Source organism: Pleurodeles waltl, chromosome 4_1 (genome assembly GCF_031143425.1).
Source record: "Pleurodeles waltl isolate 20211129_DDA chromosome 4_1, aPleWal1.hap1.20221129, whole genome shotgun sequence".
Taxonomy (NCBI): domain Eukaryota; kingdom Metazoa; phylum Chordata; class Amphibia; order Caudata; family Salamandridae; genus Pleurodeles; species Pleurodeles waltl.
In genome coordinates this window covers 434587434-434602594 of record NC_090442.1, presented here as the reverse complement: position 1 = coordinate 434602594, position 15161 = coordinate 434587434, and the positions used below count along the sequence as shown (strand labels likewise).

General features: G+C 41.4%; 1 protein-coding gene across 12 annotated transcripts in view; it reads left to right on the top strand.

Annotated features, from left to right (window-relative positions):
• The first annotated feature begins 809 nt into the window (after positions 1 to 809).
• The window catches only part of CACNA2D1 (calcium voltage-gated channel auxiliary subunit alpha2delta 1), a 1459114-nt gene continuing 1444762 nt past the window's right edge, over positions 810 to 15161 (top strand). For 11 of the 12 annotated variants that reach the window (XM_069228697.1, XM_069228694.1, XM_069228692.1 and 8 more), the window contains exon 1: positions 840 to 1450. In XM_069228697.1, coding sequence (XP_069084798.1) covers positions 1356 to 1450 — 95 coding nt within the window. In that variant the 5' untranslated portion in view covers positions 840 to 1355. Of the gene's footprint in view, positions 1451 to 15161 lie in introns of all 12 variants that reach the window. The other variant, XM_069228696.1, reaches the window with a different exon arrangement.

The following is a 15161-nucleotide window of genomic DNA, read 5'->3' as shown; positions in this document are numbered from 1 at the left end:
AATTTAGAGGTCTCCAGAATGTATGTTTATATTTCTTTTTTGTAAATTGAATAATGTTGGTGAGAAAGAGTTGTGTAGAGGATCAATCGATACGTAATGTTCAAGGACAGACTACGATCCCCAGTACTGTTATTTGTATGTCAGAACGGAATAAGCGATATACTAAGATAGCGCTCACAAAAACGTGAAAGGTAATCCGAAATGTAAGTCTGTCATCTCTGTCCATGTAATAGATTTGTATTTTATGAGAGGTGCACGACACAGTGATTGTGTGAGCAAGAAGGCCGTCGGAACTGCCGAAACGCGCCATGAAGGAAATAAAATCTTGCCTTAAGTACTGTATCCTTGCCTGAGTGGTGCTTTGTGTTATAATTTTAGACTTATGATATATATATATCTTATACTAGCCCCCACTTGGAATGTGAAAAATTATAAATCCGTGTTCCAGAATGCAAAGTGATGTAGGCTGGAAGTATAGGACTGGCTCTAAGTGCAGTACAATAGCACAAGGTATATTTCCTCTTGAATGCTAGGAGATGGTGAGCTTCTGGGTTGAGACAGATGAGGAAGTGCAGAGAAGGAGAGAAAGCAAAAGGGAGTATAAGTGTGAAAATAACTTACATTTCCCAATACAATGGCCACTTATTAAAAACATGCCCAATGTCCCGACTGAAGACTAGGCTGTATGTACTCAAATACCCACCTTAAAAATATGCTAATGAAGATTGTGAATTGTTAAATGCGAATGGTTGTGAGTTGCAATTAAATCTCACACACAATGTATTCATCCGAAGCACCATCTCTAGTCATTTCAAGAGCAGCGGGGGTGGGGGGTGATTAGGGGTGGAGCTTAGAATGGAGATTTAAAAAGTAATGAGAGTGAGAGAAACAGTGAAGAGGGGAGAGACAAGGTGGCGACTTTTGGGTGTTCCCTCTACTGCATGCACTAATAGCTGATACGGGCAGACTTACAGACCCGACCCCTCTATGACTTCAAGTCTCTATGTGCTTTGGAAGAAGCAAGAAGAACATCTGCCTTCCTCCTCCCCCTGCAACTCCGCACATCTCCTCCCCTTCTCTGCAATCAGGGGAATAAATAAGGAAAGGCGAGGGAGAGAGTGTGGAAGAGAGGAGGGAGCTGAGATCTGTTACAGAAATAGCCCTGATGGCAGCTGCTGATCAGATCAGCCTGCCGGAGTAGACGAGAGCGTGTGCGCGAGTGTATCTCTTTCTGCCCGGCCATCCACCCACCTCGGGCTGAGCGGTGACTGCGCCCTGCCCAGCCCGCTCCTCGCCGCTCCACTTCACCTCTTATCAGTTCGGATCGCAGATCTGGGGGCTTCCTGAACGCGAAGATGGCTGCTGGCTGCGTGCTAGTCTTGAGTCTCACACTTTTCCAATCCCTGATCAGCAGATCTTCAGCGGACGAGTCTTTCCCCTCACCTACAACGTAAGTGGCCTGCGCGTTTCCAGTCCTGCCCGCGCTTCAGCCGGGCATAATGTTTGGAGTGGGCGGCCGTGGGGGGACGAGCCCTGGCTCCCCGTATGAAAGAGACGCACAGGTTGCTGGGGTTTTCAGCTTGCGGCTCAGACGCAGGCAGGGAGGGGCTGCATGGTGCCTATCGCGCTCGCCTCAAATTGTTGGATTTCCCTTTGCTTTGTGTCGTAGAGCTAATCTGCAAAATGGATGTAGGGCGCACATAGCAGCCTGCTACTTTTTCAGTCAGGAGCGCTGCGTGCTGGGAAACAACTCAAAGGCTCTAAATATACCTCAGCTGTTCCGAGCTGCTTGGAGTAAAGTTTCCTCGCGCCCCTCCTGTGCAGAAAGGCTATTTCCATCACATGGGGGCTGCCAAGGGTGGGTGGCATCGGTGCGGGTTAGCTCAAACCTTGTACCCCTGTGCCCTTTCCCATGCCTGCTGCCAGGATATGATTGATCAGGAGAAGAATCGGAAAAAAGCAGCGGGGCGGTGCCTCGGCTGTTGTGTTTCTCTTTCACTGCCTCCTAATTGGATCGCCTCCAGGGCTCCGTGTGTGTGTTTTGACAGCTATTGTTCCGTTTGAAGGGAAACCCTGGAATACGGGCCCTGGTCTCCGGTGTGCTCGCGTGGTGAACGTTGAGAGTACACAAGGGGTGCAACACAAGCTGGGCTCACACCCACTTTATACACGTATGTGACCATATGCGCCTCGGTGTAGGGTTGAGGGAGGGCAACGCGTGAGCATCACAGGGGGCGTTGTTACACGCTCGTTGCTGCTGACATGGTCTAACACCTGCGAGACAGTTGCCACTGCTTCGCAAACACGGTGGCAGCACTAGGGGCCGTCAGCAAAGTTGAGGAATAACCCCAAATAATGACCTTTGTGCTTTTTTTTTTCTTTAATGACGCGCTGCTCGCCAATCTGGGTTACAGCTGCCAGGGAACCATAAGTGGGTGAGTCACTTAGAGGCACTTTATATAGCAAACAGAGCGGAAGGCAGCCCTCTCAGGGCTCCAGAGAAAGCTCGCTACGCGTGCCCGTATCAGTGCAGCAGACATGGTTAAAGGCAGAAAAGACAATGCAGTCTGCAATCTGTGGTGCCCGAGTGCTGCTCAAATATAGCGGTTCTGTCTTCACTCTCTGATGCATGTTCACGGCAAGACACTGTTTGTCTCGGAAGCACATAGATACCAAGCACAGGCTCTCAGACACAAACACTGCCAACACACCCCACCCTATGAGCACCATGTGCGCCCTCGGTTTGAAGCAACTAACACGCCAATATCTCGCGGGATTTATTTATTCACCTGATGAAGGGTCGTCGCCAGGAGAACAGGAGCGGTTCGTGACGTAAACATAATGCAAATAATGACACTTCTTCCAGTTCAAGCTAAAGTTAAATCTGTCCTTGAATTAGTGTTCGCTTTTATCTCTAAATAATAATAGCCGCCCATGTATGTAGTGACATTGTGGCGGGCTGCCAAAGGCCTCACTCAACACGTGCTACTAGAGCACGCCGGGTGCATTCGTGGCCCTGTTATGTTACTGGAATATATTGCGGTTTTTGGAGGTGGGCCCATCTGTGCCCTATTCAATCACCCACTTTGCTGAAATCTAAAAATGATGCCGAGGTTCGCGCGAGGAGTGCCTCCTTCGTCCTCCCTCGGGGTCCCCATGTCGTGGCGATGATCTCTGGGGTAATGTGGCCAGTGAGAGATTTCCACATCTTCGCGATGTGAAAGGTACGCTCGAACGAGATGTTTGCAGAACAATATCAGGCCCTTGCTGTAGTGTGTCACAAACAAAGTTATCTGTTGCTTAGCAGCAAATAACCAAATCTCATGCCGTGGAGAAATATTTTTTTAAGGGTGCCCTTATTACAGCAGAACCAGCATTCCGCATGCTATCAGATTGCTTCTAAACTCGCCCACTAATATTCTTTATTTGTTACGATGCATTCACACTGGCTGATCTTATAAAGTAGACGTTCCTGTCTCCATGTGTTTACGGCAGTTCACTCTTCAATACCTGTATCCCGACCGCATGCCATTGAAATGCCGTAAACAATACAGATTCCTTTCATTAAAGACGTGCACGGGGGCAAGCGGGCTTGTTCTTGGCTTCTTTTCCTAAAGCCGCACATTAATATTACCCTTTACGTCATGCACACGCGCCCTTCTCCCTTTGTCCTAATTCCCTGTGTGATGCGGGTCGCCTCAATAAGTGGCACCGTGTCCCCGGAGCCCCTCTTACCGCTATTAGCACATGCTTCCAGCAGAACGCAGACACTTCAGGGTATATCCAACCACAAATAGGCGGCGTTTGCAGTAGTGCTACTAGGAGGTTCAATTGCACAATTCCTCGCGGCCTTTTCCCCCACGACTCAAATTCGGGGACATTTTTGTTTTCTTATCTAAGTGTGTGTGTGTTTTCTTTTATTTTGCATCCACCCCTATTCGCCAGTGTGCGATTACAGGCCGGCTGCTACGGTTTACAAACACTAAATGAAGGAAATCAATGCGAACCGAATTCCCCTGGGCCGAAGAGTGCCAGAAAGGTTTACTCAACCACGGCAGGGCCGGGTATTTAAGCCGAACTGGTCATCTTACATTTTAAATATTAGTCTACTGATTTTTTTCTTCTAGACAAGATTTTCTGTTGTGACTTGGGAATTATTTTCCGTTGTTTTGTAGCCTCTGTAAACAAATAGACCGCAACTCTGCTTAAAATGTAGTATAGAAAAGACAGCGCGTCATTTTGAGCATCATTGGAACTCTGCTCACCTCAGGTGTGTGCTGTGAGTATGCGCAGGTCGGCGCGCGAGGGAGGGTAGCAAATCCGGTGCCACATATTTTTAGGCGCAAGTATTCGGTACCCAGACATAGTAGAAGCAAACAATTTAGGCACGGGTAGGCGGCTAGCGTCTGCCAACCAGGGAAACTTAACAGGAAATACATTTATTAGCATGAATAACCACAGAGAGCAGGGTATATATATACGTGCCATTCTTCGCAATATTGCACATGTTTATGAAGATTATGTACGTTTAGGTGCTTCACCTCTGAATTTTGGATCTGGTGCAGTTTGTTTTTTGTTGTGCTATGCTGTTTACTGTCTGTGGTCTAGTTTGTTGTTTTTTGTATGGGCAATTATCTGATCTCTGAAATGTTGTTTAAATACGCGTGTATAGAGCCAAACTGTTGAGGATATGTGTCCATTAATAAATGACACTAATGTGTAATATCTGACTACACACATAATGTAAATGTTGACAAATTCTTGCTTAGGATTGACATACATGTTATCTGTTTTTGACTCCTGGTGCTGCCAAAAGTGTGCCTGTGTCTCTGTTTATAAAAGCGCGGCGGCGAAACACACCCACGCGCATTGTGCATGCATTTAAAACTCAGTTGCATTCCCAAAACGAGTGTTAATAGCCATTGTCATGCTGACACCTTTGGAATCAACACAAGTCTAATAAAGTAAAGGACTGGTCAACACAGGGGTGATTCTCACTGGCATAGATGCCAAATGGAAAACAAAAACTTAAGTGACACATAATTGTGCATATATTTTCTTTGGCCCATATTATGTTTTACCGAACCACCCCCGGTTTTTGTCCTGTATTTTTTATGCAACGCATTTTAATTTCTTGATATGTTTATGGCTGTTTGACATGAATTACTGCGCCAGAAGACGGCGCTTTCTGACAAGCAAGAATTTCTCTAGAGAGCTGAGATCTTTTTATTCACCAGTGATTTTCGAGAAACTGGTTTTCAAATGCTTGCTGTTGTGCCACACCTTACATATTTACTGGAAGGCAATCAAACCTAGAGATGTGTTTAAGACAGAAAAGCAAACTTGATCATAAAAATAAAAAGGGGAATAAAGTGGAATGCTGCCTTGTAAAAACAATGTATTTTATAACTGATGAAATTAGTCACTCAATTGACTCTAACATGTGCTTTAATCGTGAAATATATACACTTTCTCAAATTTAATAAGATGCCTACTATTTGTTCTGTTTCTAGGATAAAATAAAACCGTGTTACTTTGCGCTTTCTTTATTAATAGTCGTACAGTATTAGCTTGTGGAATGTCAGGTACAGCACATATATTTCTACTGAACACAGGAACATTTGCATAAAAAACAGTACAAAATGAAATAAAATGTGCTCATTATTTCATACTTTTTATCCATTTTCAGTGCTAAGGCGTTTACCACATCCACCCATTTAGACAGGAACAGAATGGTAGAATAATACAAACTTGAATATTGTTATGGTGCTGCTGTCTTTATGCTTATAACTTTTATTTGGAAAATCATTCATCTTGGTGGTGGGTTGTATTTAGTAGGAGGCAACACCCCTGGAACGGACACAATGTTTACACACCTGCAAGGCCCATTAGTCTTTGGGACCACCTGTTGTCTCCTTTCCAAAGATGGGGCTGTACTGCCTTTAAGTCTGTGTACACTCTGTGGTTTGTCCATAAAATTACAGCATGACAGGCCAAAAATAGAGACTAGCTGCTTGGAATGATACAGCAGCAAAACAGTTTGTTCATCTGGAAAAAAACTAGTAAGAAGCATGCAAAGAAAAATACATGCAAACATTCGATAAATTAACTTTATATCATGAGTTCTTTCCCAGGTTATCAGGAATATTGCAGTTGAAGCAACTAAGTGTAGTGCCTAATTAAACTTAAATTCAGAAACCTATTTATAAGAATTTAGCTAATCCATTTATGCTTCACGATATTAATCACAAACATGGTACATTAAATGTTTAACATGAGGTCTGCCCTCTTCAAATTGCTTTAACCACTTGTGCAAAATAAACACCCCAAGCACAACTAAATCAATCATCAGGGTTGTGGGTGTGAATTAAACATGCAATTTCCTTGAGCACTTAAAAACAAAACCATATTTTAGGATCGGAATGCCGAAGAAATGTAAACATTTAAGGACAATTCAAACAAAAAAATAATAAAATTAGGTTTGCTCAAAAAAGAAGGAAGCATTTCTATTTAAAAAATAGGTAATCTCTGGTTACTGAAGCCTTGCCTTGGAATTCAAAGTGCATTCAGCAGATAGCAGATGTTTAAGTCACCTTGATGTAGCAGGGAGCGAAGCTCAGTTTCTTTTATGGAGGTGTGTTATCTTTCCATGCCGCCTAGATACCTCTAGTAGTGAAAATGCACGCCTGTTAGGATATGGTTTATTATTACGTATGCCTTGATAGTCGCCTTATTAGACTATCAGGGGCTTAGGTCTTGACAAATGAAATCAAGAAAAAGCAAGCCAGACTGAGAGCCAAAAGCCACCAGTGCAGCAGGGAACATAGCACGGTAGCCACATGACTCTGAAATGGGCAGATCACATCACCTATTCATAATCAAATTTAAATTGAGGAGATTTTTGTGGAATAGTTATAATTTTGGGGGTGATAAATTATATATGAAGCTGAGGCCTCCCACACATAAGGGGAGAGGTGAAGTGGCAACACTAGTCCCACTACTATGTCGAAACCACGAGTAGTAACATTAAAAACATCCATCTTCATATAAGGCAGCCTTGCAAAGCCTTTATATTTGAAGACCTTTACGTCTCACTCCTTGTGACTTCATTGCATGATGTTGTATTGCTGTTTTGCATTTGTATAGAGCACTTCCATCAGGGATGCATTGCAAAATGTCCTCTGATTCTGTGCGTTGAAAGATGTTACACATTTCAAATATTTTCATTCATTCTTAATGTTCCTCCAGAAATAGAGCACAATGCTTTTGATTATTTATGCCTGTATTTATTAAGAACAAATTATTTTTAAATTTAAATCCGGTTTGGTGTTCTGATAATTCTAATTTTTAAACACCTGTTGGAACTGTATTTCTGGAAATATTTGGATCTTTTAAAGTCTGATAAAGGAGCAAACAATGAATGAAATACACTTCAAAAAAAGCCCCCCATTTTTTTTATAACAAGGCACCTAAACATTATTGTGGCCTATTTTTCACAGGTATCAGCTCCCAAGAAATGCTGAGGATTCTTTAATATGGGAGCTCTTTACATGGGGACTTTGGGTTACATAAGTAGGATCCACTCACTGGTTCTGACTGTCCAGCTGTCAGTTGATATTAACCTATGTCCTGAATAACATGAAAATACAACTGCGAACAAGCTGAATTTTGGAATATTTGTGTGGGCAAGGGGAACGAGGAGGGAAAGGAAAATACACAGGGTGCTCCGACTGGGAACATTTGAAAGGAAAGGTGTGTGTGGGGGGCGGGAGCAGGTGCTCTCCCGCAGGCTCCTCATCAGAATACATTCAAGTGGAAATGGATAATGCTGATAAATCTCTTGCCAGCGGAGGGGGGTCAAGCACCATGAGACCTAACCCTGGGATGAAAAGTAAGGCCGGAAGTGGAGTAATTGGATCATTATGATACCATGAAATCTGGAAGAAAACATGGGAAACTCCTAGAGGTATTAGATTACACCAAATGCAAGGCCTCTGGAATTATGCAATGTAGGGGCCAGTGTGGACTTCTTGCTCTTGCCACAACATCCACCATCTGCTACAGTATTTGTAGATTTAAACAAAAACACATTTTCTTTATCAGTTCGAAATATGTAGATGTTAGACCGATCAACAGTTAAAAAAAGGCACCACATGTGGTGCCTTATTGTGACGTTCCTATTACAGAGGTAAACTGATCACCTTTTAGTTATTCCTAGCTTGTGTTCAGGTGTTACACTGTAGTATTATCAAAAGGGAATTTGTCATCTAGAGAATAGTATTGTGTCTTAAAATGACTATTTCGTATAATTTGACTTTATCTAGTGACATTACTTAAACTTGGGCCGTACAATACTTCTCCGTTGCTACATGATTGTAGCTGCCTTCAGCATATGTCAATCATGCTATAGGTCATCACCAGTTTGATGCCTAGTATTCACAGCTGTAAAAACAAACACTGGAAAAGCCAGTAGTTCTCACCTATACCAGAGCTATTGGCTTGGCAATGTGTTTTTGCCATGTTGTACACCTGTGTGGCTGCTGTTCAGCATGCTAAACCTTAGTGACGAGTATCATAAAGTGTAGTGGGGGTGTAGTGTTGTAGAGTGGATTTATTGGAGTGGAGTGTTGTAGGGTGGAGTATAGGGTGTAGGGTGGTGTTGAGTTGAGTAGAGTTTAGTGGTTCAGTGGCAGAGAGTATCATGGAGTGGAATGGGATGAAATAGGGTTTAGTGGGGTAGCGTGGATTAAGGTTGTCTGGTGGATTGGAATAGATTGGGGTCGATTGGGCATAGTAGGTGGATTGGTGGATTGGATGGACTGAATGGGGTGGATTGGAGTGGGGTAGATTAAAATGGGGTGAGGTGGATTGGTTTGGGGTAGATTGGAGTGGGGTTGTTTAGATTGGATTGGGGTCGGGTTGATTGGATTGGGGTGAGGTGATTTGGAGTGGGGTGAATTGGAATTGGGTGGAGTGGAATGGGGTGGATTACATGGTCTGGGTTGGATTAGAAAACTGGAGTAGGGTGGAGTGGGATTAGATTGGGGTGAATTGGATTGATTGGATTAGAGTGGGGTGGATTAGAGTGGGATGTGGGGTGGGCTGGATAAATTGGATTGGAGTTGAGTGGAGTGAATTAGGGTGGGTGGATTGGAGTAGATTAGAGTGGGGTGGGTTGGATTGGAGTGGAATGGAGCAGACTGAAGTGGAGTGGGGCAGATTGGAGTGGAATGGATTGGAGTGGGGTGGATTTGATTGGTGTGGGGTGGACTGAAATGGGGTGGATTAAAGTGGTGTGGTATGGATTGGGGTGGGTAAAATTAGGGTGGGTTGGGTGGATTGGAGTGGGGCAGATTGTTTTGGATTTGAGTGGGACAGATTGGGGTAGTGCAAATTGTTTTGGATTGAAGTTGGACAGATTGGAGTAGGGAAGATTGTTTTAGTTTGGAGTGGAACGGGTTGTTTTAGATTGGACTCTAAAAATTAAACAGGTATGTTTTTCCTTATCATTTTAATAGTCACTGCATTTACTATGCATGAGCCGAGCTATTCCATCAAATGGCTTTGCTCAGACAAGTATACAGCACCTTTAATGTTGTCCTCATATATTTCTACATTACTCTCATTGCCACATAACTGTAACCATCCAGTCAAGGGTTTGGGCCAAGCACATAATAGATGGTGATGATTTATACGATCTGGGAGAGGGCACTTTCACTGCGATAGACTTATGAAATGAATGTCCTTAAAAGACAATACGGCGCATAACACCTGATGTCTGCTTGGAATGGTCAGTAATGCTATTGTTCCACTTTTTCCAAAGGGTATTAGAATATGTTTGGAAGAGATTGATCTGCTCAAAGAATTTTGAATCCAGTTCCACTAAAGTACTGTGCTGTTATGGCTAGGAAACCGAACCAACCCAGAAGCAGTATTAACAATCTGAATGTATTCTATTAACAGTGTATTTAGTGAATATTGTAATGTAGGTATTCGTTATAGCAACATTTATATTATTTTCCCCTTGTTTGGAAATACAAAATCTGTAATTTACCCTATCTTGCTGGATTGCTATTCAAAAGATCCCACCTCATTTGCATAGTAATCCCATGAGACTGTCAGGGAACATATGTGCAACATTAAGCTGCCATAAATCACAGCACATTTAACAGCAACCACAAGATTTATTCTGTAATTGGAAGCTGTTGTCCAACCTCTGATCACATCACACAAATAGTCTTCATTCGGTCCAAAAATTAGTGCTGTACCGGATTCTGCATATTTAAAATGATCTTGGCCACACTATAATCGATTTATCATTAAGTGTAGGTACCAAACTGCTTACACTTGGTGAGAAATCGGACACTATTTTAAATTGAGTGGAGCTCAAAGCTGATTCTGGCACCATTTGCGAAGCAACTATGACTGAAAAACTGGTGCACTAGAACACTCCTAGGAAGGTGAAAAGTGGGGCTGTGTTCAAACCAGACTGCATTTGTCTGATATGTCTCCTATATTGGTTTCAAATCACTAAACATCAAATATTACATCCGTACGAATGAAGGCCCTCAATTAAATTTTTTTGTGGTATTAGAAACCCGGAAAAGCACAGTGTGTGCAGAAGACATTATACTAACCACATTCACAGTCTATGGTAGGTCTCAAAGATTAGAGTATTTAAAAAAAAAAAAAAAAAAAAAAACGTTTCTTTTCGCGGTCACATTTATTGCACGCAGGATAGTTTACATGCATAGAATGATTTGGAGCTTTTTTTTTTTTTTTTACTTTTCAGCTAGGTAGGTTAACAAGTCACTGAAACAGTTTGGACAGCTATAGAAGTAAGTGTGTTTGTCTTTTGCTATTGTGCCTGTGTTCGGGGTTTTACCAATGCTAACAGTCTTTAGGTGTAGGAAAACGGGTTCTTAAGACTACTTCTGGGCTTCCTACAAAGTACTTCCTTTTCTCATGCCTTGAAGAACTACGGCTGGGTTATTTGGAAGATACCATTACCTTGTCACATCATCTTTTAAAGAACTCTGTTTGTGGTATCCGGCCACTGCTGAATCATGATACCATAATGCACCGAGGCCGCGGGAGACAGAATACTGCCATTGCCGGCGGTATTTCTGTCTCCCTATTATGACATTTCCTCTGGGCCAGCGGACTGTAACATTGTGTGATTATATAATATTCAGGGCAAATATTTCTAGTTAATCAATTTGATAACCTTACGATGTTTTATCTGCTGTATTACATGTTAAGGAAAACGTTTTTATCAAGTTATATATTTATGAATTCATGGTTATATTTTAACCGAAAGAAACATTTATGTATTGATTGATTGAAGTAAGGTATAATTAATCAAATATGCACAATAATATACAAACAAAAGAAAGATTACAAATAAAATGACAGATATTACATTACAGTTGATGCTACCTCACCTATGCAAAGATGCTCAACTGAGAGAAGAAAGAGGGTAAGACTTTTTTTGCTCTCAGACAAAACTCTGAGAGCAAAGGAGAGGTCTAGGGGATTAATCAACAACCTGCTCAAGGGATGGGTTCCCTTTGCCAAGTTCTTAACTTTGTTTAGTATTTCTGATAAACGTACTGCTCTGCATTTAGTGGGTAGACCATTTTTCTAAAACGTCTCAAAGGTATAGGCTTTCTGAACTCTTCTAATTCACATACTTTTCCTGGGCATATCTTGTCCCTAAGCCAGGGAAGTGTTTGTTTGCATGGTGCCACCCAACATTCCCAGCTCTTAACTTTGTACGCATTCACGTTCAGAATTATTCTTGTATCATTAATTAGGGACATTTATGTATGCCCTGCTACTGTTGCTGGGGTGTTTTGACTTTCCAATGTGTCTAATGCCTATGATTGCTTGACAGATGAATACTGGAATAGTCATGTTTGGGAGACTTACTGCGCACGACCTACGGCATTATTGGTTGTTGGGTCCCTTTGAAGTTTTGATCCAGACTCAGAAATAGGTTATTGAATAGCAATATCATGATGTCACTGAGGGCAAGAAAGCTTCACAACTGGATCTGTTGCTTTTTTGCTTTTTAGGTAACTGTGATTGTAATACATCAATAAGGGTCTTGCAGCTAATTGTCAGTTCGACCTCTAGCTTTGAGCACAGATATATATTTTATGATTATCAATTTTAAATATTGTGCTAAAACCACAGCTGATGATGATTCATGACAGACTAGAGCAGTTACCAAAGGCATACGAGTTATGGAAATACCAACTTATAGGGCTAGTTGTATTCTGTAGACGTCTCAATGTAGTTTCTTCCTGAATACAGCTATGTTTCAGGTCATTCCTTATGTTAATGGCACAGGTCACACTCCCAGGACTTGGATATATGTAGGTAAGAACAAACACAAAGTCCCAGTTAATATCAAAATTGCTACATCGTAAAATTTGGTGTGGGTTTTCCAGACCGTTAGCCTTCTTCACGTTTTTAGGTCTGGCTTGATAGTGCAGCTGTTGCCAGATGTACAGTGATCAACCTAAAAAAAAGCTTTTGGGTGTACTATAGAGAAGGGCTTTGGTTCCGTATGCATGTTGGTAGCCAGGAGTATGTTTTGATTGGACAGAAGTCGCATGCGTCCACAGAAAACGTTTCCCGTCCACTCAGCTGTGATTATTAGTTTGTTTAGCTGCCTGAGCCATCAGTATGCCTGAGCTCAAACTTTCAGGGGCACACAGTTGGCACTGTAATGCTGTTAAAGTGTTTTAGTTGGCAATATAATTCACAGTGTTTGTTGTTCTCTGGTGGCAGCACAGGTGGTTGGAGGGCAGTCATGAGGAATCCATTGCAGTCCCAGTACCACCCTTTTCCAACTTTAACTTTAGGACTTCAAAGTGCAGTTTTGTGATTGATAGTATGGAATGCCCAGACCAACACTAATCTACATAGTATTTTCGGTCTAACTCGACATTGCTATTGTCATGTGACTTTGTGATCATCAAAAAAGAGTTTCCATAGAACAACTGACACAGGGCTCAATCTCCTCTCACTATAGTTCCCCTTGCGTGCAGGATTTGATTGGGCTGCATTTGTGTGATTCCATTAAAAAGCTGTTTTTCTCACACTTTTGGCTTGTGGCAAAGTTTATACTAGATAAAAGTTATGGTGGCAAGCCAATGGCCATGGCTTTAGGTCTGATCTCTTTATTATCATTATTATGAAATGCTTGATAAATGCACAAGGCCTGACATATATTTATTTTGAAAGGTATATGCTAAGGGCTATAGGTAGTTAACTGTGGATTGTTATTACTTAATATTAAATGCTACATATTGGTATTTTGTTACAGAGAATCTCATAGATTACTATAGAATGCAAGGGTTTTGGTGTTTATGATCCACCCAAACAAACTGTGGGCATACAAGATATGTACTACAATATTCCTTGTTAGGCTCTCTTATGGGAGGTAGTGGTTTGTTTTGCCACTTTTTAAAATATTTGTACTTTTAAGACGGTATTCCTGATGGTTTCCTTGTGGAAAATATATGCTCAGTACAGTAAGCTTGAGTTTATTATGGTAGCAAGGGCATGATAAATGCTATATGCTTGATTGTTTATTATGAAAAGTTACAATAAAGGCATTAACTTTTATTAATATATTGATAGTGAAAAGCTGGAGTCAATAGGCATTTAAAGGTGGATAGTTACTACTCTGAATTAAAGACTACACATACATTTTTTGTTACATGGAATCTCTCAGATTACTGTAGTAGACAAGAATTTTGGTGTTGAAAAGTTTTAAATGTACGTCTGAGTTTGCCAGTTTATGCACACTTCAGTCGACCTGTGCTGTGTATACAGTCAAACTATTGGTAAAGACTGGAGGCTTTATTGGCTCACTGGGAAAAGTTATGCCATAATCTCCAGATGTGATCTGTATGTAATGAAACGTTATGACAAGCAAATAGGCCTTACTTACTTATTGTGACGAGCACATGTTAACCCCATGAGTTTTAAAAACAAGATCGTCTTTTCTTCAGCACCATTGGGGCTGGCTGAGCGATGGACAAGATCATCTCATCCTTAGCACTTAAATGGCTATAGGCAAACAGCTTTTAAGGGTGGATTGTTTTTACACTGCGATAAAGCCTAAAGGCTGGTATTTTATCTCATGGAATCCTGCGGATTAGTGTAGCAGGCAAGAGTTTTGGTGTTGGCCCACCTGAACAAGCAATGTGGATGCCCTAATTGCACTATGTGAATTCGAAATAGGCTCTATTAGAGGGGATGTTAAAATTGTTTTGGGTTTTGAATTGTTCTGACAGCTGTATAATTGTATATATTTGTAATTTTATCACAGTTTACAAATGGGTTACCTTGTCGGGAGGCTTATTACCAACACAGTAAGTGTAAATTGGGTATGTGTGAGAAATCAATGATAACCATTGTCTTCCTGTTCATAATGCAAAGTATGATCAAGGCATTAGGCCTACCACATTGATTGTGAAAAGCATATGGCAAAGCAAATGGGCATCTAAAGTTGATTGTAAATCCTCTGTATTAAAGTCGACAAATAGGGATTTTGTTTGGTGGAATCTCACAGACTGCTGTAGGAAAGTAAGGGTTCTGGTGCGGGTTACTTCCTCTGACAAACCCTGATTATAGAAGATTTGCACTGTCAATCCTTTTTAGGCCCTCTTACGAGAAATATAATTTTGCTCTTCCAACAGTAATTTTGTAAACTTTTCTAATGTTATAAGTTTATGCTCGACGGTTTGCCTTGTTGATAAGCTTAGGCTGATCTTAAGAGGCATCAGTTGGGTATGGTGACATGCCAATGATAACAGCGAGAGGCATGATTGTTTAAGTATGAAAAATAATTCTGATGCCATAGTTCTGATATGTTTATAACAAAAAGCAATGATCATGGTACCAACATATTGATTGTGTAAAGCATATCTTAATGCCCAGAAGCATACGCAGTTGGATTGTTATTTCTCTGTATTAAAGCCAGTAGATAAGTACTTTGTTACTTTAAATGTTACAAATTACCTTTGTAGGAAAGGATTTTGGTGTTGGTTGACAAACCCCAGGGGTAGTTCTGCACTGTAATAACTCTTGTTAGAGTCACTTCTTAGCTATCTGCCAGAATCTTGGATCAACTCTCTTCTGCC